The sequence below is a fragment of the Nuphar pumila genome, chromosome 17 (genome assembly GCF_984573655.1).
Source record: "Nuphar pumila chromosome 17, dmNupPumi1.hap1.1, whole genome shotgun sequence".
Classification (NCBI taxonomy): domain Eukaryota; kingdom Viridiplantae; phylum Streptophyta; class Magnoliopsida; order Nymphaeales; family Nymphaeaceae; genus Nuphar; species Nuphar pumila.
Window position 1 is genome coordinate 46,108,293 of NC_143265.1, and position 26,640 is coordinate 46,134,932.

General features: G+C 37.7%; 1 protein-coding gene across 2 annotated transcripts in view; it reads left to right on the plus strand.

Annotated features, from left to right (window-relative positions):
• LOC149811928 (guanosine nucleotide diphosphate dissociation inhibitor 2) overlaps positions 1-26,640 on the plus strand; it is a 65,652-nt gene that overhangs the window by 2,389 nt on the left and 36,623 nt on the right. For both annotated transcript variants that reach the window (XM_089993544.1, XM_089993545.1), the window contains exons 4-9: positions 698-805; positions 938-1,110; positions 2,968-3,079; positions 18,389-18,469; positions 18,547-18,609; positions 19,151-19,252. In XM_089993544.1, the coding sequence (XP_089849670.1) occupies positions 698-805; positions 938-1,110; positions 2,968-3,079; positions 18,389-18,469; positions 18,547-18,609; positions 19,151-19,252 (639 nt within the window). The remainder of the gene's footprint in view (positions 1-697; positions 806-937; positions 1,111-2,967; positions 3,080-18,388; positions 18,470-18,546; positions 18,610-19,150; positions 19,253-26,640) is intronic.

The following is a 26,640-nucleotide window of genomic DNA, read 5'->3' on the forward strand; positions in this document are numbered from 1 at the left end:
AAATACTCCTTTCTCTTTTGTTTTGTCATTTCCATGCCAAAAAGTCCAGTAGCATTGCTATAACTGCGTAATTGGTCATGGATATCACTTCGATCTTGAATGTTTGCAATTATATAATCAATGCATTTGTATAATCCACCTTTAATTTCAAGATTTGCCTCTATATTTTCATACTCACAATATATTATTGGATTAAAATATAATCCAACTGCATGCAATGGCTGGTGCAATTGTAGCTCCTCTGAGGCCTATTAAGTGGCTCACTAAGGAGAGCACCACAAATAACTCCTGTAGCTCCTTGGCTCCTGCTCTTTTTGTGACTTCCTAGGAGTCCTGTTGTATGTTGTTGATCTTCTTGATTTTATTCCTTTTTCAAGTTATTGTTTAGTCATTTGTTTCATTCATTCCACTTGTAGTTGCATAATTTGACAATAATGAGGTTGTTAGTCTAATCCCTTGGTTATTTGAGGAGTTGCTTGTTTAATTTCTTTGCTTTAGATATCTGTCTATTTTCTGTTTTTTTAGCCAATGGAACTTTAACTGTTCTCAGTATTCTGTATTATTGTTATTTGTTGTTTATCTAAGCTTGTAGGACCCCCCAGGTTCCATTATATTATGTTAGCTAGCCTGCTTCCTTTATAACGTTCTTTCTGCATATTTTGTATCATAAAAGTTTCTTATATCTTTGTTTGGTTAGTTTATGATGGCAAATGGTACATTAGTTCGTGTGCTTATCCACACTGATGTCACAAAATATCTCTACTTCAAAGCTGTTGATGGTAGCTTTGTCTTTAATAAGGGAAAGGTATGATCACTTTTTTTGTTGTCCACTCCAGTTACTTGGTGTTCGCATTGATGCTCTCAAATAACTATCTCAGTTGGCATTCAACTTCTCTTACTGTTTTAAGTCTTTACATTTTTCATGCATTACTTTCAGGTTCACAAGGTGCCAGCAACAGATATGGAAGCTTTAAAATCTCCACTCATGGGTTTATTTGAAAAGCGCCGTTTTCGTAAGTTTATCATATATGTCCAGGATTATGATGAGAGTGATCCAAAAACACACGAGGGAATGGAACTTACAAGAGTGACAACAAGAGAATTAATAGCGTATATATCTTCCCCTGCTTAGACTATAAATTTTGTTGCTTCTTTGTGCTTGGGTAGCTTTTTCCATAAAATGAAACTTCGACCTTATGGTGTAATTTATACTTTTCTGCATTTTAATTTCCTTTTTGTTTTAGTGTTGAATTCATAAATGGAGACATGGCAGTTTCATGAACCAATAGATTCTTTTCTGTTGCAAGCCAGTAATTGCTGTACTCAGAATAGGGATGGTTAACTAAAAGTTTTGATTACGCAATGTCATACTGAGACTTGATGAATTTATGAAGCAGTCATCGAGGATTGTAGTGTTAACTATTTCAGCAGACCATTCCTGTGAAATATGTAAGATTTACTCAAATCTTTCTTTGAGGTTCTATAAAATTTAATTAAGCTAAGGTTTTTTTGTCTAGGGTCAACTTACTGATGCCTAACGAATAAAAAAGGCATAGTTCTTTTATGTTCATTTGATTGGTTAATCTCAGATTGCTTATATTGAACTTTATGGTGTTGAATGATTTTGTCCTCCAAGTCACTGTTGTACTTATCGTACGGTACTTTACGATACATATCATTACTATGAAGAATACCGATACGATATGAGTGCGTACCATATCTGTATCGTATGATATATGCCTGTATCGTACCGTATCGTGCGATATAGGGCGTATCGTATAATACAGGGTCGGTGCACTAAAAAAAGGGTTGAATCATAATTTTTCAGTTTGAGTTTTAAAGACCTCTTTTGTTTATAAGTCATTAGAGAGGTATCCACGCACCCTAGGACTTGTGAGAGCGATTTGGGGGCTGATCCGTGCGTAAGGGAGATGACTTTTTATCCGCGAAAATTAGAGATTTATATAAAGGTAGAAATCAGGCTCCACACTCCTCCAATAAAGATGACATCAAATGATTCTCCATGACAATGGAGTACTCAAGTAATGAGTGCAAACTGATTGAAAATTGAGTGCAATTATTGCCATAATATTTTGCATTGTTCTTGTGAGATAGTTGATGCTTGATGATGTCTTATTAGCTCATAGCGATATAAATGCTTCATATGTGATTTTATAGTTGTATTTTGTGCAATTCATCATTGTTTCATATGTTATGATTTTTTTTTATAATTTTTGCTAGTTTTTTCTGATTCCCATGAATTTTTTTGAATTTTTTTAAATTTTTAGTAAAAAAATATGTTTTTTCATGATACAATACGATACATATTTTATTTTGGGCCCGACTGATACGGGTAACAATACAATACTTACAACCTTGCTCCAAGCTATAATGTGTTCAGTTTATGAAACTATTTAGACTACAGTCATGAGTGTTCGACTAGTCAAAATTCTTCTTTGACATCCATGCATGTCATACATGCAGGCACATGCAATGCACAAGAACAAACACATGCACTCGCACACAGAGTAGTGTGACATGAGATGTCCGTATCCAACTGGTTAATTGGACAAGCACTGTTTCAGTGGTGCAGTATGTAAATCATTTATGCTCACATAACATGAATATGTCTGTTCATCCTGGTTGGTGTATAGTTGGATGTGGATTTTGAGGTTCTGTCGTTAGATTGTCTTTGATCCATATGCAAGTTGGATCTCACCCCTTTTCATTATCATATCTTGGAGTCTGGATCTGGATCTCATATCTTGGAGTCTGGATCTGGATCTCAATGACCTTTGAGTAGATATAAGCTAAGCTGTTTCTGAGTTCTGTATCTTCCATTTTCTCTTTTTATGATTCATAGTATATGACTCAAAACTGTGGTATTAAGGCTCAAAAGTACAATTGACATTCCACTGTTCGGCTTAGTTTTCATTCTTCTAATTTTTGTTTTTAAATCTTTTTCAGGAAATATGGCTTAGATGACAACACTGTGGACTTCATTGGTCATGCATTAGCACTTCACAGGAATGATCGCTATTTAGATGAACCTGCTTTGGACACTGTGAAACGAATGAAGGTATTGGTGTGAGCATGCATATATATATATATAAATATATATACAAATATTAAACTAGTTGTGTTGAACATTAGATATATTCAACTGATTGAAATGACTAAAATAATCTCAAAAGCAATGGCATTTTTCAAAATACATGGTCACTTTTTTTGGACAAAAGTTAGTCTTTTGATTTTGGAGGGAAACATAAAGTCAAACACCTTTTTCAAAAAAGTAAATAGGTGTATTTTACAAATTTGAATTTGAAAAGTATAAATTACTTTTTCGACCTCAAAAAGTAATCATGTATTTTAAAAGTATCACTGCTTTTAAAGGTATTTTAGTCTTTTCAATCAGTTGAATGTAGCTAATATTAAATTTAACTAGTTTAAGATTAGATAAACACTATACACACACACTTAAATTATATGTTTGTATGTATATATAAGTATTATATATCATTTTCTTGATGACTTCTGTAATGCTTACTGCTGTAATGCTTTAGTCTTAATTGCAATGCCTACAATAAATTTTCACTATAACTTTGGTTGTTTCGGTAATGTTAGTAGAATATTTCTAGTTTCATCTATTTGACATGAAGCATGTTTTTGACCATGAGAGGTGTTTCTTTCTCGAGACGAGACCAACTACATAGCAGTATTTCAACAAAACTCAGCCTAGCACTGTCGTCGATAACCTCAAACCACTCAAATACCAGTTACTGACTCTATAGGAACCTCCAAAGAATCCCTCAAATCCCCAATATACACCAAAAATCTTCACCAATCCACTTCCATAGTGTTTCCACATCCAAAACGACCCAACATTAGTAATTTCTAGGGATTAAAAACTATCGATGAGATTGATATAAGCAAACAAGTCAAACTGATCCATATTTACTGCCATTTCAGAAAATACCAAGAAAAATCACAGTAAATTCAACACTGCCTTGATGAGCAAGGTTCTTGATTAATAGCACCTCTCAAATAATGGTCTACAAAATCTCCAAATCAATTGAACCAAAATCAGATCGTCACCTAAGGATGCTGATGTGATCGACACAGCCCGAGACTCAGCCACCAGCACAATTACACCAAGGATGAAGCCTCTAGAGTCTCTCTAACACACCTCACAAGCTTCTCTCTTGAGAAATGGCTCTGATACCATATCAGAAGCAAGAAAGAAGTCAAGAAGAGGGAACAATGGGGAGAAGTTCTTGAAGCTTCATTAGCAAGAAAACTAAAAGAGATACAACATATAGGGGTTAAATATTGGATAATACAAGGGAAACCCCCCCCATCATCGACCGCATATTGGCTGGCAGGGGTCGACCCCCTTGGTTACATTAAAAGACAATCTGTTGACTCTCTAACCTCCTGACAAATTACATGGATACCCCTCTTAAATAATGTTGTGTACACTTGAGTGGGGTGGCATAATACAAATGATACATCTATATTACACTATTAAACACAAACTACTTTTAAAAATCATATTTAAAAGCATTTTTTGGCAAATCCAACCACATGGATGTGATCTTCATGATAAAAAACCTAAGAACTGACTCTTATTGCAAACCCTCTTAAATAAATGTACACTTGAGTTGGGTAGCACCGAAGACTATTAATACATTTGATACACCTATATTACACTATTCAACGCAAACCACTTTTAAAAATTATATTTAAATGCATTTTTTGGCAAATCCGACCACATGTAAGTGATCCTCATGATCTATGTCACATGGGTGCCGGTGTGGGTGCAGGGGCGGGGGTGCAACACTTTCAAAAAATTTGGGTGCGGGGGTGCGGCAAAAAAAACACACACATATATATATATATATATAAAGTCCAAAAGTCGGACATAAATGATCTTGGGTGCGTTGACCACACCCAGGGTCAGGTTGACTACACCGGGTGCCGCACCCGCATCGCATTGCATCGACGCGGGTGTGGCACCCAATTGGTCGAGTCCCTGTGACATAGCTCATGATCAAAAACCTAAGAACTGACTCTTATTTCAAACTTTTTTTGTGCATAGCTTCGACTTTTATGATCTAGAAAACTTCAAAACATCGAACCGTTGTTTTTTAGCACATTATAAAATTCTACGTACACATCGAAAAAATTTGCTACAAGAGCTGGTTCTTAGGTTTTTTTACCATAGAGATCGCATTCGTATGGTCATCTTTGCCAAAAAAACACTTTCGAAATTGATTTTTGAAAGTGGTTTGGACGGTTTGTACTTTCTTTTGGTTGGATATCCCCCTTCCCTATATATATGTATATGGGTTAATATTTGACGCTATTGAAGGCACTAAACTATTTAGTATAAATCACCCCTTTAAATTTTTTAGATTTTTTTTAGATGAGACCTTATAAATGTGATCTACAAGGTCTGTTTAGTAGAAAATGAGTTTTGAACTATGTCACACAGACTCGGCTAGGGAGGCGCCGCACCCGAGTCGACACGCCCCGGACTCGGTCAACGTTGACTGAGTCCAAAAATGCCCATTTTTAGGGCAAAAAACAAAAAAAATGATCTTTATATATATATATATATATATATATATATATAGCATGAGTCTCAAACATAAGCCCCAGAAAAAAAATTTTTGGGGGGCGCTGCCTCCCTACGGCCCCCGCCAGGGGCGCTCCCCCCCCCCTACAACCCCCGCCAGAGGCGCCCCCCTGGACCCGCGCCGAGGGGGGGGGGTCGAACCCCCCTTTCTGCAAGGGCAAAAGTACAATTTGCAAAGTTTGTAAAAACACTCATGCTGGTGCCAAACTTTAGAGGACAATATCCACATATATGCACACACTGGATATATTATTATATACAACAAACAACAACAACAACAACAACTACGCCTTCATCCCAAAACAATTGGGGTCAGCGATATGAACCAAAAAAGAAATTCATTTTGGGTCTTCCACATGAATCCTTTTCCTCCAATCATTTCTATCCAATGCCATGTCCTCGGTGAGGTTCAAAGCATTCATATCCTTTCCTATCATCTCCATCCAAGTCTTCCTAGGCCTACCCCGACCTCTTTTAACTAATATATTTTCCCATTTCTCCAACCTTCTAATTGGAGCATCATTAGGCCTTCGCCGAATATGTCCAAACCACCGTAAACGATTCTCTCGCATCTTATTTTCAATGGGTGCAACACCTACCTTCTTACGTATCTCCTCGTTCCGAATCTTATCTTTTATTGTATTTCCACACATCCATCTAAGCATCCGCATCTCAGCTACACTCATTTTTTGAATATGATGTCTCTTGGCAACCCAACATTCCGTACCATATAGTAAAGCGGGTCTAATAGTCGTCCTATAAAACTTTCCCTTCAACCGCAATGGCATTCTACGATCGCACAACACTCCAGTTGCACTTTTCCATTTCATCCACCCAACCTTTATCCTATTATTTACATCTCCATCAATTTCTCCATACTTTTGAATAATGGATCCCAAATATTTGAAATAATCATTCACCGGTATTTCTTGCTCACCAAGCTTCACTACACTCCCATCACTACTTCGTTGCTTACTAAACCGACATTCCATATATTCAGTCTTACTCTTACTCAACTTAAAACCTCTAGCTTCCAATGTCTGTCTCCATAATTCTAACTTAGCATTAACCCCAGCTCTAGACTCATCAATCAAAACAATATCATCAGCAAACAACATACACCACGGTACATTTTCTTGAATTGATCTCGTAAGCTCATCCATCACTATCGCAAATAGGAAAGGGCTTAAAGCAGATCCTTGATGTAACCCAACCGTTATCGGAAAATTGGTTGTCACCCCTCCACAAGTGCGGACATTGGTTACTACTCCTTCATACATATCTTTAATTATACTAATGTACTTGAGAGAAACACCTTTCTTCATCATTGTCCACCAGAGAACGTCCCTAGGTACTCTATCGTATGCTTTCTCTAAATCAATAAAAACCATATGCAAATCTTTGTTCCTCTCTCTATATCTTTCAATAAGTTGTCTAAGAAGATCTATAGCTTCCATAGTTGATCTTCCAGGCATAAAACCAAATTGATTCTCCGATATCGTGACAACCTTCCTCAACCTAGACTCAATCACCCTCTCCCAAAGTTTCATAGTATGACTCATGAGTTTTATACCCCGATAGTTTGTGCAATCTTGTATATCACCCTTATTCTTATATAAAGGCACCAAAGTACTCTTCCTCCACTTATTAGGCATCTTATTTGTTCGCCAAATCAAATTAAAAAAATTTGTCAACCATTCTAAACCTTTCTCTCCCAAGCATTTCCAAGCCTCGATAGGTATACCATCTGGGCCAACTGCCTTTCTTGATTTCATTTTCTTCAAAGCCTCTGCAATTTCTTTCTTTTGAATCTTGCTCATGAAGTCACGATTTATCTCATGAAAAGGAATGGAGAAGTCTCCAAGATCTTGAGCATGATTATCATTAAATAGCTTATCAAAATAATCTTTCCATCTCTCCTTAATCTCCTCATCTTTGACTGAAACCCTTTGCGTTTCATCTTTGATACATCTAACAATACCCAAATCCTTCGATTTTCTATCTCTCATCTTTGCAAGCCTATAAATATCCTTCTCGCCTTCTTTGGTATCCAACTTGTCATAAACCTCCTTATATACCTTAGCCCTCGCGTTTCGAACAACTTTTTTAGCTTCCTTCTTTGCTATCATATACTTCTCCAAATTCTCATTATCACGACTCTTACTTAGATTTCTATAACACTCTCTTTTAACCTTAATAGCTAATTTGACATCCTCGTTCCACCATGATGTATCCTTACCTAGTGGTGCACCGCCTTTAGACTCACCCAATACCTCCTTAGCCACTTTTCTCATGCCACCCGCTATCTTATTCCACATTGATTCTGAATCCTCCTCGCGACACCAATCAACTTCCTTAACTACCTGTTCTACAAACATTCCTTGTTTAGCTCCTTTCAGTGCCCACCACTTAATTCTAGGATCTATCCTATGTCTATCCCTTTTGCGACATTGTCTAATTCTAAGATCTAAAATTAAGACTCTATGTTGTGTAGCTACACTTTCTCCTGGTATAACCTTACAATCGATGCAACAACCCCTATCTCTCTTTCTAAGAAGGAAAAAATCTATCTGACTCGTATTAACCCCACTTTTAAATGTTACTAGGTGAGACTCCCTCTTCCTAAACCAAGTGTTTGCTAAGATCATATCATAGGACAAACAAAAATCAAAAATCCTTTCTCCACTTTCATTTCTTTCTCCTATACCATAGCCTCCATGGATACTCTCAAATCCATCCCTACTAATGCCTACATGTCCATTAAGGTCACTGCCGATGAAAAACTTTTCTCCATAAGATATCCCTTGTACTACTCCATCTAAATCTTCCCAAAATTGATGCTTAATGGAATCATCTAAACCTACTTGAGGTGCATAAACACTAATAATATTAATAATATCCGTACCTAATACTAATTTAATAAGTAAAATTCTATCACCTTTCCTACGGACCTCAAGTACATTATCTATAAACTGACGACTCATAACAATCCCTACTCCATTCCTATTCCTATTTATTCCTGTATACCAAATCTTATATCCCCAAGGTTCTATCACTTTTGCTTTCTCACCTACTCATTTGGTCTCTTGAAGACATAAAATATCAATCTTTCTCCTACACATAACATCTACTAACTCTACCAACTTACCAGTTAAAGACCCTATGTTCCAAGTGGCTAACCTAATTTTATGGTCTTGGACTAACTTCTTTACCCCCACCCGTCCAACAAAGTGAGGGAACCCTTGCCTATTTGACACCACACCCGGGCGCCGGTGTGACGCGTCGCTTCTGGGCGACGACCTAGCAACCCTTGCCCATTTATCACTGCCTCCGGGCCTAGAGAGTACAGCGCGTTGCTCAGTAGGGAACACCCCAACGAAATTCTCATATTGGTTCATTTTCATAGGGTATGACAAAGTTTTTATGCTGGCTGTTACAGGCCTACCGCAACCCTCCTCCTTTATCCGGGCTTGGGACCGGCGGTGTATAACTAAACAGTTATACACAGGCGGAGTTATATATTATTATATATATATATATATTTAAAAAAATATCTATATATATAGCCGAGTCCCCCTGTCCAAAATTTTCAAAATTGCACCACACCCACACCCGCACCCGCACCCATGTGACATAGGTTTTGAATCATGTGATTGTGACATGTAAATATGTTTTTTAAGGGCTTCAAAAATTCACAGCCTACAATGAACTAAAATTCTACAACTAAAAAAATCATATTTATAGATCAAAACAACATCAAGGGTTTGATCCTTTGCAAACAAGCCATGCTGAACACATCTATGTGGTCAGACTGAGTCAATAAAGCTTGGACCCATGATTTCCAGCTCAATAGTTTTGTGCCTTCAATAGCGCTAAATATTAGCCCTATATATAGTCACTAGAATATGTTTACCGGAGTGTGAACGTGATATTTCTGACACTTTTTTAGTGAATCCGACCTTGTAGATGAGTTCAACATGACCTATTTGTATTGTGTATTTTCAATAAAAAATGCGATGTTTGGATGCTCAAATAATTACGTGAATTCTAAGCTATCGTTTTTCAAGACTTAAAAGTCTTTTCTTATGCATCATAGTCGGCCGATCCAATTTCTGCACCTCATAAAACTAAGCATGTATTTAAGAAAACAAAACCAAACAAAATAAAAAACCCACAAAAATCTTGGTTCATACTCCAGTAACATACTCCCTTCACTCTCTCTGGGTATATATATATATATATATATATATAGAGAGAGAGAGAGAGAGAGAAAGAGAGAGAGAGCTAAGTCTCACGGACTCGGCTATAAGGTCGACGCACCCGCGTCGACATGCCCGATACGGGTGTGACTTCGAACACGGGGCAGACACGGTCAACCAAGTGTGGGACTCGGTCAACGCATCGGGGCTGAGTTCGTCCACATTTTGGACTCGGTCAACTTTGACCGAGTCTATTTTTGTCTATTTAGGGAAAAAGACGTATACAAACTAAAAAAAATTGATCTTGTTATATATTTAAAAAAAAAAATATATAGCCGAGTCTTATTATTGTTATATATATATATAAATAATATATATATATATATATAGTCTTGTTCCCTAATGGGCACAACTTTGACTAAGTCTTATTATTGTTATATATATATATATTTTTAAAAATATATATACATATATATAGCCGTGTTTCGGTGTCCAAAATTTTTGAAATTGCTCCACACCCGTGTCGCACCCGTACCCACACCTGCACCCACACCCGCACCCATGTGACATATATATAGAGTGATGTAAACATGCTAAATGGGTTTTTCGGGTTTTTTATTTTACATTTTAGTTTTAAATTCTGACTTTATAGAGATCTACATGCTTGATTTCATAGGGATCAACTCTTGGAACTAGAGGTGGGCGATGGACCAAGTGGCCTGGCCTGACTTGGCCCGATTAAGCCCACGGGCCTAACAGGTGGATCGTGGGCCGGGGGTTACCCAACAGGTATGGCCTGGCCTGTGTTAAAATGTAAACTGCAATATATATATATATATTATTTAATATTATTATATTTTCTTTTATTATTTTCTTTTTCTATTTTTTTATTTTCTTTTTTAGCATCTAGTTCAATAGAAACTAGATATTTTGATCCAGTCAAGTTCCTGTTGGAACTTGACTGTGCAAGTAGCTGTTGGACTGTAGTCCAACAACTATAATAAATGTTGTTGGACTATAGTCCAACAGCTATAATAATAAATGCTGTTGGACTGTAGTCCAACAACTATATTAAGAGACGTTGGAATTCAACGTCTCTTTTTGGAGAGCTCAAAATGAGCTCTCCTCTCTCTCCCATTGTTTTGTATATATAGGGGTGAACCCCTTCAATGTATATAACCATGCTTCTTAAGCATTTTGTTCATGAATAAAGTATTATTTATTTTTCAAGTGTTCTTCCCTTTATACCCTTTCAAGGGTCATGCTTGTAGTGTCTCCAATAGACACTTGTTTGTGAGTTATTTGTGCATTTGTTGAAGACCACCATTTCATTACATGGTATCAAAGCTACGAAATCCTTAGATCTTGAAGTGCTACCGCCTCGATTTCCGTGCCACATTTACAAAAGGTGTTTCATCACCTTGTTCTTGGCTCAAGAAGATTTGTTTGAAGAAAGGCGAACTTGTGCTACAAAAAAATTTGGTTTTGTATCTTCTCTTATTCCTTTGTCTACTCTTTTTTTTTTCTTTTTATTTTTCTCTCTCTCCTCCTATTTATTCCTCTCTTACCCTTGTAAAAGATGGATGACAATGATAAGATCACCATCATTCCTATGAAGCTAAATGATACTAACTATGTAATGTGGGATTCGATTATGAAGCACCACATTTGGGTAAAAGGTTTATGGGGTATAGTGGATGGTTCCGATTTGGAACCTAAACTATCTCTTACCAAGAAAGAGGGTGATAAAGAGGTTCCTCTAACGGAAGAAGAGAAGAGTAAGGCGTTAGCCACTTATGAAAAGAAATGGAAAGAATGGAGGATAGGGCATGCAAAAATTATGTCATGGCTCATCAATAGCATAGACATTAAAAAATGCTCTAGTCTAGCTAAGTTTGAGCATGCCGATAAGGCTTGGGAATACCTCAAAAACATGTATTCCCTTAAAGATATTGCACATGTATGCAATTTACAAGATAAAGTTCGGACAATGACTCAAAAAGATAAAACTATTCGAGAATATTATAATGAGTTGTCCGAACTTTGGGAAGAGTTGGCTCTTCTTGAGCCCAAATGGCATTGTGCCGAAGACATCGAGCTTCGCCAAAAGCAACTCGATATGGAACATTTCTATCAATTTGTGAATGGTCTAAGGCCGGAGTTTGAATCCACTAAATCGGCCCTTTTACATCGTGGAAAAATTCCTTCTATTGTTGATACTATAGAAGAGCTCACTATGGAAGAAAATAGACTTAGAAAAAGTACTCCAAAAGTTGATGATGACTCCGTTTTAGTTGTATCTAGACCGGGGAATCATACTCGTACTTACAAGCCGCCTCATTTTGGAAGGCAAAACGGCGACTTTGATAAAAGAAAAGTTATTTGTCATCATTGTCATGAACCGGGGCACTATAGGCCTCAATGTCCAAAGTTAAAAAGAAGAGAAGAAAAAAGAGTTGCATCTGTTGAATCTGAGTCAAAAGATCAAGATGCACCTGTGTCTATGGCTCAACTGATGGAAATCCTTCAACCTCTTCTCAAAGGGGTATCCTCCTCAACCGAAGCCTCAACTGGAGCGGCAGTTGCATCTTTTTCCGGTCCAGGTAACTTTCCTTGGCTTTTAGATTCTGGTGCTTCTTTTCATATGACCCCAAATGTTAATAGTCTATCCGAATGTCTTAAAAATGACTCAAGTGTGTCAAAGGTTTTTACAGCCGATGGCACATCTCTCGAAGTAAAAGGAATAGGATGTTTTGAAAATCTTCAAAAATCAAAAAGATTTTTTATCCCAGAAGTTAGATATATCCCTAAACTTAATTTGAATCTCTTATCTGTCTCGCAAATATCTGATTATGGATGTAATATCTCCTTCTCTTCTCATGGTTGTTGGGTACAGGATCGCCAGTCAGGGAAGCTGATTGGGGAAGGCCATAGAGAAGGAGGACTTTATTACATGGACTTTTTGGAATTACCCAAGAATGCATTTTGTTATAATATTCAGAAATTAGAATTGGATTTATGGCACAAAAGGCTTGGCCATCCTCATATGTCTAAAATTCAATATTTTCCAAGTTTGGAAAAATTTTGTAATTCTGAAAATTTTTCTTGTAAAGACTGCATTCTTGGCAAAATGAAAAGGTTACCATTTCTTAGTAGAACTTTTGTTTCCTCACGACCACTTGAGTTAATACATTCGGATGTTTGGGGCCCTGCACCAGTTATTTCCAAAGGTGGTTATACATATTATGTCATTTTTGTTGATGACTTTTCTAGACATACTTGGATTTATTTTCTTAAACATAAATCTGATGTCTTTGTTAACTTCCAAATATTTCATAAAATGGTTAAAAATAAGTTTCAAAATGATATTTCTGTTTTTCGCACTGATTCAGGGGGAGAATTTATGTCCAACGAATTCAAAGACTATCTCAATTTACATGGTATTACACATCAAAGATCATGTCCACACACTCTACAACAGAATGGCCTAGCTGAACGCAAACATCGGCACATTATGGAAACTACTAGGACATTGCTAATTGCAAATCAAGTTCCAAAAAGTTTTTGGGCTGAAGCGGTCCTAACTGCCACCTACCTCATTAATAGGATGCCATCTTCCTCATTAAAGAATACAACTCCAATAGAAAAGCTTGTTAATTTAACTCCAGATTATTCTAGATTAAGAGTCTTTGGATGCAAATGTTTTGTTTTCACCAACAGAAATGATAAACTCTCTCCTCGTGCAATCCCATGTGCCTTTTTAGGATATGCTGATAATAAAAAAGGCTACAGGTGTTTCGATTTTCAAAATGACAAATTATATGTGTCAAGAAATGTATCTTTTTTGGAAAAAAAAAGCTTCTTTGAATTTGAAAAATCCAAGGATGTCACTGAATACTCGTTTTTAATTGATCTAACTTCAAAATCCAATGAATGTGATGTTGGATATGACCTTGACAATGATCAAAGTCCTATTGTTGTTGAAAATGATGATAATGAAGAGCAAATCCATAGGGATGTTAGTCTACAATATTCAAGACATAGAGAGCAAAATCTTCCATGTGCATTACAAAAATACTCTGAAGTCCCACCTAGAAGAACGTCTAGAATCTCTAAACCTCCAGAAAAATTTGTGTCTTATGAATCTTTTTCACCCATGTATAGGGCCGCCATTACATTAATACAATCATATGTTGAACCATCATCCTATTCTCAAGCAAAAAATCATATAGAATGGATAGAAGCCATGAAAATAGAATTGGATGCATTAGAAAAGGCCAATACTTGGACGATACAAGATATTCCTCCGGGTAAGAAACCTATAGGTTGTAGGTGGGTATACAAAGTCAAAACCAAAAGTGATGGGACCCTGGAAAGATATAAGGCCCGTTTAGTAGCAAAAGGATATGCCCAAGAGTATGACATCGATTATGAAGAAACATTTGCTCCTGTGGCCCGTATGACCACTGTTAGAACTTTAATAGCCTTGGCCTCCATTAGAACATGGCCTATCTTTCAATTAGATGTCAAAAATGCTTTCCTGAATGGGAATCTCGTTGAAGAAGTATACATGGAAGCCCCACCTGGTATTAGTATCCCTAAGGGTAAAGCTCTTCGTCTAGAAAAAGCTCTTTATGGTCTTAAACAGGCTCCAAAAGCCTGGTATGACCGATTTAGTCATGTTATGCTTGATATTGGTTTTCAACCTTGTGTAACTGACACTGCTTTGTTTGTTAAGAAATCTGATGCAGGCATCATTATTCTTCTTCTCTATGTGGACGATATGATCATCACCGGAGGCGACAAACAGGGAGTTGCAAATATCAAATCTCTTCTTAAAACTCACTTTGAAATGACTGACTTAGGTTTATTAAGATATTTTTTAGGCATTGAAGTTGCTTATTCCCCTCGGGGGTATTTGATATCTCAATCTAAATTTGCTCTTGATATCGTTTCCAGGTCTGGAATTACAGATGATAAGAAAGTAGACACTCCAGAAGTTGTCAATGTTAAAATGAAAATTGATGATGGAGAACTTATTGATGATCCTACTCCTTATAGACAACTTGTTGGAGCTCTTTCTTATCTTTCCATTACTAGGCCAGATATAACTCATGCAGTTCATACAGTTAGTCAGTTTCAGCATGCTCCCACCTCCGTGCACATGGGAGCGATTTTGCGTATTATTAGATACTTAAAATCCTCTCTTTCACGAGGACTCTTCTTGTCTGCTTCATCTTCATTAAATTTAATTGCATATACTGATGCTGACTGGGGAGGTGATCCCAATAATAGACACTCAACTACTGGTTTTTGTGTGTTCCTAGGTGAAACCTTAATTTCGTGGAGGTGCAAGAAGCAGCAGAAAGTCTCTCTTTCCTCCATCGAAGCTGAATACAGAGCCATGGCAACCACCACTATGGAGGTTGTTTGGCTCAGACGATTGCTAGCAGATATGGGAGCTAAAGCAACGCAAGCTTCAAAGATGTGCTGTGACAACAAAAGTGCGATCTACATTGCAAGCAACCGGACATTCCATGAGCGCACTAAACACATTGAGAAGGACTGTCACTATGTCAGAGAGGAATACTTACATGGAACCATTGATCTGCCATATGTTACATCAGAATATCAATTAGCAGACTTCTTCACCAAGCCTCTCGCTGCTCCCAGATTTCACTTCCTCTTAGACAAACTTTCGCTTATTGTACCGTAAGTTTGAAGGGGAGTGTTAAAATGTAAACTGCAATATATATATATATATATATATTATTTAATATTATTATATTTTCTTTTATTATTTTCTTTTTCTATTTTTTTATTTTCTTTTTTAGCATCTAGTTCAATAGAAACTAGATATTTTGATCCAGTCAAGTTCCTGTTGGAACTTGACTGTGCAAGTAGCTGTTGGACTGTAGTCCAACAGCTATAATAAATGTTGTTGGACTATAGTCCAACAGCTATAATAATAAATGCTGTTGGACTGTAGTCCAACAGCTATATTAAGAGACGTTGGAATCCAACGTCTCTTTTTGGAGAGCTCAAAATGAGCTCTCCTCTCTCTCCCATTGTTTTGTATATATAGGGGTGAACCCCTTCAATGTATATAACCATGCTTCTTAAGCATTTTGTTCATAAATAAAGTATTCTTTATTTTTCAAGTGTTCTTCCCTTTATACCCTTTCAAGGGTCATGCTTGTAGTGTCTCCAATAGACACTTGTTTGTGAGTTATTTGTGCATTTGTTGAAGACCACCATTTCATTACAGCCTGACCCAGCCTGATTAATCCCACAGGCTTAACGGGTGGGCCGTGGGACAACTCGAACTGGGCTTTTGGCCCATCTAGTCAATTGATGGGCTGGGTTTTGACGGGGTTGGCCCAGTTAATGACTTGGTTGGCCCGGTCCATTAGCTGAGCCAGCCCGTTGCCCACCCCTACTTGGAACGTTGGATTCCAACACATGGGTGGGTTTTTATAAGGTTCAAAAAAATTATCTACCTTCGAGTGTACCGTACCCTCTATTAGAAATAGCCTGTTCCATCACATTTTCTTGATTTTTTATGTAGGTCAAGCCCTATGGATATTATCTTATGTGATTTGTTTAGCCACAAAACATGTTTTAGATTGTTCGATCACATCGTATAAGCAGATTTTTAAAGGCTTAAAAATTTAACGGTCCACAATACCAGTGTTTTAAAACTCGCTGAGTCAACTCGTTGACTCGGCTCGGCCCTCCAGCGAGTCAACCCAGCAAGGCAAACTCGGTTAGCCAAAACTCTGGCTTGACTCGGCCTGACTCGGGCGAGTTTTGGGATGTTTGAAATTTGTTTTTTGAGTTTCAAATTACAGTTTCGAAATATATAAGTACATATATTTTAACAAGGGTTACTCCCAGATTTTGTATAAAAAAGAAAATAAAAAGCATTTAAATCCATAGAATAAAATCGCCATGTTGTTCGAACTACTGTTCACCCTGTGTTATCAACTTATTCTAGCAAAATATTTTAAGGAAATGATTCTCACTATATATGGAGGGTCAACTGTGCCTATGGGAAGTCACATTTAGGTTTCATCATCCGTTTGTTATGTGAACAAGCATTGTACATATTCAAATATTAGTAGTCTTTTTATAGTTGTGCCATTAATATATTTCCTGCATAGTTTTATAAATGAGAAAATTGCTTATTTATGTTGATATTGGGCATTCTGTAAACTTTCAATATGCACATATATCCCTATTTTACATTTATGGATTTGTTAGAGAGGGAATTAAAACTTTTAAAACAAGCTAGCATATATGATTGGCCATTTTAGGAACCTTAGGTAGTAGCAGACAGAACTCATGGTGACCAAATCCTCTAATTCATGTCATGAATTAGTCAAAGTGCTTGTATAGATATCAAATTCAATTATTCAAGCAAACCTCTATAGCTCTTTGCAGTTGTTTTTATATTCTTACAGACATTTGGAGACTATGTTTACTCAAAAACATGGTTTCAGACAAATTATATATTGTTTTTCTTTTAAAATCAAAAGTTAACAAAATCCGGTCCGAGTCACCGAGTTGACCTGCCGAGTCACGAGTCAATAAAGAACGAGTCGAGTTCTGAGTCACGGGTTTTAAAACCTTGCACAATACATAAAAACTTCATGATTGAGAAAATCATGTTTTTAACATTGAAACTACTGGATAAAAAGTGCATTCCCTAGTAAATGGACCATGCTGAATGCATCTGTGGAGTCAAATTGATCAAATAGTATGATACTGCAGAATGTAGCCAATATTTTCCGTGTGTGTGTTTGTCTGTGAGTGCTAGTAAAGCGAACCATCCAATCCTATCCCTATTCAACAAGAAGAGAATGACAAAGACCAACATAAGTGAGTTGTCCTACCCGATCCTTCCCAAAATCGATGGAGGCTTAATGGATGCACCGTTCATCTTTCCCATGATTTCTCCTTTCTGCCTTTTATGGTTAGTAAACTTTCACAATAAACGTGTGTACTTGTGGGGATGTGCGCTTGCTTTTTATGTACCACCATGCATGAAAAAATGTGGTAGTGTGGTACTATACCTATGTGTTCGAATGTAGGAGACAATGAATTCAACTCCTATTCATCCACTCTTCACTTTAAAGTTTTCAATCAATAAAAAGATTATATTTTTAGCAAAAATTTGACCTGGCTCTGCTTGGCTCAAGCTTAGATCAGAGGTTGAAGGTTGCTAGCATTTGATTGATTGGAGCTTGAGTTGGTACCTAGAGTTTCAGGCAGAGGTTGTTGAACTGTCTAGGCACTCTTCCTGTACACCCGTAGGTGAATGGTGTATCTTGATTTCGATTAATTTTCTAAGATTGTGACTGTTTTTTAATGCCATTTACTTTGGCTGAAGGTTGTTCATTTGATCTGGAGTTTGCATGAGATGGTTTAATATGTTTATTGAGGGTTGTGTTAGTTGTCTTACTGTTAGAATACACAATGATCTTTAGTTTCATATGTTGAGTTCTTTGTATTCTCAATTGCTGATTTTCTTGGCCTTGGTATCTCTCAGCTTTATGCAGAGTCATTAGCACGTTTTCAAGGGGGATCTCCATATATTTATCCTCTATATGGCTTAGGAGAACTCCCACAGGTAGATTTTGGCCATTACATTCAGTAGCTTGCGTCATAACTACTACTACATCTTCTTTCTATGTTGATGTTGATCAGGCATTTGCACGCCTCAGTGCTGTTTATGGGGGAACATACATGCTGAATAAGCCTGAGTGCAAGGTATTCCAACTGTAAAATATCAATATATCATTAGAATCTTCTTATTTCTTGACATGGCTTTTCTTTATTATTATTATTATATTGTTATAATTATTATAATTATAATTTGGGAGCAATGAAGTCTTTTGCTGAAACCCTTAAACACATGTTTCTCCGTGTATATGTGTACATTTGGATGATTCAAGCTGATTGGTATTAATTGGAAAATGTAGGATATGATACATTTTTGACAAGGCCTTTTATCACTAGGAATTGGAGTGGATTCTAGTATGTTGGTTTCAGTTGGTCTTCTGCATCATTTATGTGACCACTTTTTGTGAATTTGAAACATCTGAGCCAAAAAAAAAAACTAATCTGCACATTGCATGCCATTAATGTTATAGAGGAAAATATGGACTTTATTTACAATTTGAAGTAATAAATGGAAAAAAATGGAAAGTTAATACTAAAGCTGTAGATCATTTGAAAGACCTTTCAGCACATTATTTCTTTATGCTTTATTCTTTTACTTCTGATTGTAGTCTGTGATCTGCTGTGACAGGTGTTGTTTGATGAAGAAGGGAAAGTCTATGGTGTGCAATCTGAAGGGGAGACTGCAAGATGCAAAAAAGTTGTTTGTGATCCATCATACTTGCCACACAAGGTGATGTTTTATTTACCTTTTCCATTTAAGGGTGCTCATTTCAACTCATGTTGTCCTGTTCTCTTAATTGGGAGAAAACTGCTAATCATATCACGTAAGGGATGCATCTGTAGCATGTATGTAGTGGACCATGATGTAACATGTATTCGCCGTTTAATAGGTTCCAGGAGATCCCATAGTTTCTATGTCACACGGACTCGGCTAGGGAGGTGCCGCACCCGAGTCGACACGCCCCGACACGGGTGCGGACACGGGTGCGGCCTCGGACACGGCCTGGACTCGGTCAACGCCGAGTCGGACTCGGTCAACGAGTCCAGGCCGAGTCCGTCTTAATTTTGGACTCGGTCAACGTTGACCGAGTCCAAAAATGTCCATTTTTAGTACAAAAAAAATAAAAAAAAAGATCTTTTTATATATTTTTTAAAAATATATATATATATATAGCATGAGTCTTAAACATTAGGCCCAGAAAAAAAAATTATTCTTAAATATTATCATTTAATTCTCTCTCTCAATCTTAAAAGCTAATAAATTCTCATCCACGAGTACCAACACTTTTCATCCACCAAGTTCTCTCTCTTATAAAAGCTAATAAATTCTCATCCACGAGTAGCAACACTTTCTCATCCACCGAGATCTCTCTCTCTCTCTCTCTTTTTCAAATCTAGCTTTGAAAAATTAAAAGCTTTTAATGCTTTTAATTAATGTTATGAATTTTAGCAAAAGATATTTAATGCATTTACCAGAACATGCTTTTAGTTAATGCTTTTAATTAATACCTTGATGATGTTTTATTCCCATGGTAGCTAAGACTCGGCTGAGTCAATGATAAACTCAGCCTAGTTTGGTTCTAACCCAGTTATACTACTATTTTAACTCAGTTAGTTCAGGATCTGAGACAACTTGGAAGAGTCACGAGCCGAGTCCAAAATTTATATAGACATATGCACACACTGGATATATATATATATATATATATATATATATATTTAAATATATATATATAGCCGAGTCCCCGTGTCCAAAATTTTTAAAATTGCGCCGCACCCGTGTCGCACCCGCACCCGCACCCGCACCCGCACCCATGTGACATAGCATAGTTTACATATTATAAGCAATGAAAATTTGAGTTGTATATGAAATACATGCTTCAAATAGGATGGTTTTGTGAAAGACATTCAACATATAAAATAATGCTTTTGTACATGCACTTACAATGTAGCCTAATGTTTGGTGGACGGTCGACCACACCTCCACTCTACTCATTGGAAAGAGTTAATTTTAGAAGGCAAGACAAAGGCTCTTGTATTACCGCTGAAGCTATAGACATAATAACGGAAGAATGGAAATTGAGGCAGTGTATCCTGTCAACCCAAGAGATTAGGATTTGCTATGCAAACTGAAAGGCCACATTACCAGAAAAAAGTACATTGAGAACATCATCAATATTGGTCTTGGCGATATCTGGCAATGGTTTTTCTTGGGTAGATATAAAAATAAGTGGCTTTTCTTCATGTTGCTATATATTGCTAAGAAACAAAAATCTGATACACTGAAACTAGTTTAAGGGGTCTAGTGTAAATGAACAATACAAATATGTACCATACGCTATCCCAATAGTTCTAGAAAGAAGGTATGTTTCAATCAAGATTACCTTAGGTACTCTGCTACACACCTACACAGGAGAAAGACAACAAAGGGAAAGAAAAAGCTATGAAAAACGTCCCAAACAATGGCATACTAGGACTTGACTTGATATTTCCCTTCTGTATATTGATATTTTTACATGGACAAAAATACCCCTCTTATACATACAATGCAATATTAGACTTATAATATGAAGCAACTACCATGACATATTATCCCTATTGAAACACGCATTTGGATCTAGAGTTCTAGACCCTAACAATTTGGATTTGTATCTTGGACTGGACCCAATGCACGATTCTCATAATGCCCTCTCAAACTGTGCCCTAGTTGTCAAAGGTGGCGCCTAGGCGCATCCCCACCGCCTAGGTGACCAGGTTTGCCCGGTGGAGCTCTATATTATCACCTCGGCACTGCCTAGGCTGGGACCCCTAGGTTTTTTTTAGAGCCTAGGCTTTTCTTTTTTTTTTTGAAGTTTTTTTTAACAAGGCATGTGTTCATTTTCGAGAAAAAGAAAAAGAAGAAGAAGAAGAAGAAGAAGAAGAAGAAGAAGAAGAAGAAGAAGGAGAAAACATGTTATTTGTCTATTGCTTGTATTATGTCTATTATTGAGGAGAAGAAGACATTATTTGTCTATTGTTGAGAAGAAGACATTATTTGTCTATTGCTTTTATTATGTCTATTGTTGTTAATTTTTTATACATGATTTTATTTTTTGTTTTAATTTATTTTATTTGGGGTACGACCTAGGCCTCACCTAGACCTTTTTAGGGGCTCACCGCCTAGCGCCTATGACAACTAAGAACTGTGCATATAACAACAATGGATGGTTTGACTTTCAATAGCCAATGTCTATTTGTTAACAATGGCTTAGTGAAAATATACGCTACTTGATTTTCTCTACAAATGAAAACAGGCTGAATCTCCTTATCTTCGGCCTTTTCTTTGATAAAATGTTTATTTGATTCCACTTGTTTCATTTTTCATGTTGAATATAAATATGGCAACAACACTTTTGCTATCACAATATAAAAAAAAAATTATAAACTGGCTGGTGTAAGACAAATAATAAGTGCTTGATCCATAGAACTTCAGCTGTGATGTCAGCTAGAAGGCTATATTCAGCTTCTGAACTCAACCTTGCAATCATTCTTGGCTTTCTACTAGACCATGACACTAAGTGAGATCCCAAGTAAACACAAGGTATCTGGGTCTCTTGCCCAATCAACGTCCGAATATGCAACAAGAAGTGGAGACAAATTGATAGAACACCCAATTGATGATTTATACACTAAACCATCCGTGTCACGGGCTTACTTTTTCAATAAGCCCGTGCGACACAATGGTCCTTTCTTACCGCCGCAAGCCTTCCTATCGCTCTGTCATGGGCATAGAATCTTTCGCAAACTCGTGATGGCGCCATACTGCACAATCTCGCCAATCTAACGGCCAAAGGCCGCACACCAACACTTTTTCATGTCCTGAATCATTTTCACTGGCCCTACACACTACCCCGTACGCAACGCCTAGCAGAAGCTGATCAAGACATTTTCAAATGCAAATTCCATCTAGTCCATGCCGCTTAGTGCATAGCCGTCCCATACTAGCTATCAATTCCGAAAGGGGCACAAACTTGCCTTAGCCTTGCGTGACATGAAGCATATTGCAACTTTATGCGCACGCTACAACAAAACCTCGCCATCGAAGGAATAAAACCTTGCGGCCCCTAGTCCGAAGGCCTGTTGATGATTGAACACTATAGCGATGAGCACCACCCAGACTCATTCGTCGGTGCCTAGGAATTTACTCGCCTAGCTCCGAGTCACCATACTCGGTTGGAATAACTTAATGTGATTCCTAGGGGAATTAGCCCTAACCCACACGTACCCCCGTGCGTCCAACCACTATGCGTGGGACATCGGCAAGCCGAGAGGTCCTTAACCAAATCTCCAAAGGCAACATTCTCTGATCCGCTGACATTGCTTAGCCAAACAACGCTCCATGTCTGTGCCGTCATACAATGATGCACTAACGACGATACCGTTGCCTATCGCATGCCATGCTACCACCGCACGTCATCGATCAAGCCAACACATACCACACGTTCCTACACTCGATGCATTTTTCACTTAGTAGAGATTTGCACTGCAACTTGCCCTATTTCGAAAGATCGGTTCGGGACATTTTTCCACACGCAAACCATTGTTGTCCTCGACAATTTCGATACAGGTAAGAACATAATATTCACATATATGCCAGTTTTCCTTTGTACTTATCTTTGGTTTACTCTTTTTCTTCAGCCTAGTCAACTTGTTCTAGTTTACATCTACCATCGCCGCAATCTTTAATACGCTAAGTCCTATTTCTTAACGCATTTCTGATTACTTAGAAAACGGTCTTCTGCTTTATCAACATCAAGCATTCTCTGCTCGTGAGACCCCAATGCAATCTCATGCACAAGTGAGTCATCTTCGCCTGCACGACAAACTTGTCGTTTTCATACTCATGGTTGGGGTGCCTTCCAAACCCAACAAGGGCAATTCCAAGCCCTTCGTGGTACTTGCAGAGAAAGACGACCACCAACGCATGTCGCAGGGACATCAACTCCCCTAAGGCACCAACTTGCAGTTTTCCAACCGTTCAAACTAGTTCTCAGGTGGGGTTGCCTACTTGCGTATCACCCCAAAACGGTCCTTCAAAGTGTCTTCCTGGGCACTCGTCCTCACAAGGGCATCTTGGCCCAACGCTGCAACTCTCATCTAGAGCAAGCACGTTGTAACTCTCTCCTAGAATCAACAAAACGGTCCCGCAGGAACCAAACCGACGAGCAACGAACAACAACTTTTTTCGCACACGCAATTCACAGAAGAACTGCCAAATCAAGGGACCAAAACAATAAGCATTTTGCTTAAGATGGTCACTCCGCTAACCTACAATCTTGGGAAAAATTATAGAAGTTTAGTTGAGTCTTCCATACCCAAATGTGCAAATCTATCTAGCGAAATTCAACGTGCATTCTCTGCATGCACAAGGCAAATGTCACGCTCCACCTGCGAGCCTAACACACAACTTGTAGAAATCTTGGGCTTGTAACCAAAATAAATCATCATTGTCTTCTTCAGTGTCGCACTCTATGAACAATGAGGTCTCCGTGAATCTTTCTGCTCTAATGTCAATTTGTCACGGATTTACTTTTTTAATAAGTCGGTGCGGCGCAACGATCCTTTCTTACCACCGCAAGCCTTCCTATCGCTCTATCACGGGCATAGAATCTTTCGTAAACCCGTTAGACTGGCGAGACTGGGCAGCCTGGTGCCATCACGGGTTTGCGAAAGATTCTATGCTCATGACAGAGCGATAAGAAGGCTTGCGGCGGTAAGAAAGGACCGTTGCCGCACTGACTTATTGAAAAAGTAAGCTTGTGACAATCCAAAAGTGTCCCCTTAATGTATTTCAAAATTCTCTTTAGTGTTTGTGAGGAGAGAGAGAGAGCGAGAGCGAGAGAGATTCTCACACTTTTATTCCATAAACCACGTGTAAAAGAGGCTGGCCTTTTTTTACTTGGGCTCCAAGAAATCCTACCCTAAACATGGCATGGGTTGGATAAGGTTGCATAGTCTTTGACAAACTCTTTGGGTTCCTATTGTAACGACCCCAATCCATACCCTTTAAAAATGCGGAAATTTTTTTTTCTAAGAGTTGCGGAAACCTTCCCAGAGATCTGGGGTCCTCACAGTTCCACTTTCCATTGGATAGCCCATCCACCACAAACGAAGTTGCAATTATCATCCATATCAACCAACTAAAACTCTTTTATTAATGAGTAAGAAAATTTCAAAGACAAGGTTTTCTTCAACTGAAAGTAAAGTAACAATTGCAGAAATTAAAAGAACTGAATGACAAAAGAAAGAGCTAATATATCCTCTACTGAAGCTGACAAGCCCAAGTATAACTCATCCATCCCCAGATGCATGTCCAACTTCACTGTTCACCATTACCTGTGAAAAACCAACAAAGTAGGGTGTCAGAACTGAAGTTCTGAGCACAGCTACTTCTAAAGAAACAGGTGAGAGAAAGAACATGAATAAGATTTCATGCAGTGATTTGATTGAGTACAGATATAAATTTTGCAACATTTAAATATCTATAACTACCAACAGTTGCATATACTTACCAGTCAAGAACAGTAAAGCAATGTCACATATCAATAACTAAATAACCAAACCTTTTAGCATGAGTTCACAAAGTAAAGCGTATGCTACCACCAAATGATGTCATGATATCAAGAATGATCCAAACATGCATGATCTAATGCATAACAGAAAAATGCATGATTATGTGCAATGTATGATTTCTTCTATTATCTTTCATTTAAGTTTCATCTTTCCATATGCATGCCCTATTAGATGCACACATCTTTAAGTTCCTCTTTTTAATTACCGTGACCAGCGGATACACCAAACGGGTACAAACCCCGAGGTCAAGTAGGTTCCCAGGGTAGCTTAACACACAATTTGTATTTTATTACTAGGTTCCAACTTAGCCCTCGACCGATATCAGGAAACAACATCATCCATCGGAACATTAGACCTCCACATCTAATGTCGGGGACACAAGGGACACCCCACGCCCACAAGTGCCACTTCCTTGGTATCATAAACTCACAACTGTGACTAACACACCACTCCCGGGTAAAGTGGCGGGCTCTCCCTAAAACCGTGGCCAGGAGAAGAACCTCAATATCGGGTTCAAGGGCAACAACGCACACGGAGTTTTTGTATCCTCACAGTCTCCCCAAGACCGGATAACTAAGATTCTCATACTCCAGATGAGATATCCTAGAAGGTGTATTACACTGTTCTTATTCATTATATTTTTATTTAAAGTTCATCTTTTAAGTTTGCAACACCATATGCAAAAGAAAAGTGAAAACCCGCATCCTCCCTTGCGGGGACCCAATCGGGACTCCAGCCCGTATAAGCCACTAGAACAGTGTAGTAAAGTGCCAAACCATCTTATGCGGTTTAAATGATGATTTTAAAAACATATATAAAAGAAAACCAAACCCACGACTCTCCAGGCCGATGATGGTCCAATTTGGCCATCGGTGCATCACATAATAAAACCAAATTAGTGTTTTATTTATAACACTAGGCCAAAATGCCAAAAGCATATATATATTCATGCAGATATAAACCCAAACATATGCATGTCATAATTCATTCATATGCATTTTCAATATGTGTGTGTTACCTACATCGCATATGGGTATTAACCAATCCATGGTTTCTTTAAGTGTATGAGTGTACATGTGCAATTTCACATATAAATCAAGTGTACATGTTCAGGAAGAATTAGTAATAATTGAATCATGCTCACACCCATGAGTACCATAATCATAACAGCCAAATAAAAGCATAAACCTCCACGACAAGTGTTTTCACACAATCCAATACACAAGCTTTTAAATAACACATGGATTCTAGCAAAAAAATATAATGTTCAGCTAGGGACAACAAGGTAAGATACACTACATAAAAATTTCAGTTTTATGTGTCCTTCCTCCCTAAACAGTGTAACATGAGCAATATTATATACAACTGAAAATTTTCAGGTTATGATGCAATGATCCTACGCTGCATCTTACCAACTTTGAGCTTAGCCACACTCAAGAACCAGCTTGAGCTACTCTAGAACCGTTCAATTTACTTCAATTCAGCAAATTACACATTCTCAGACCA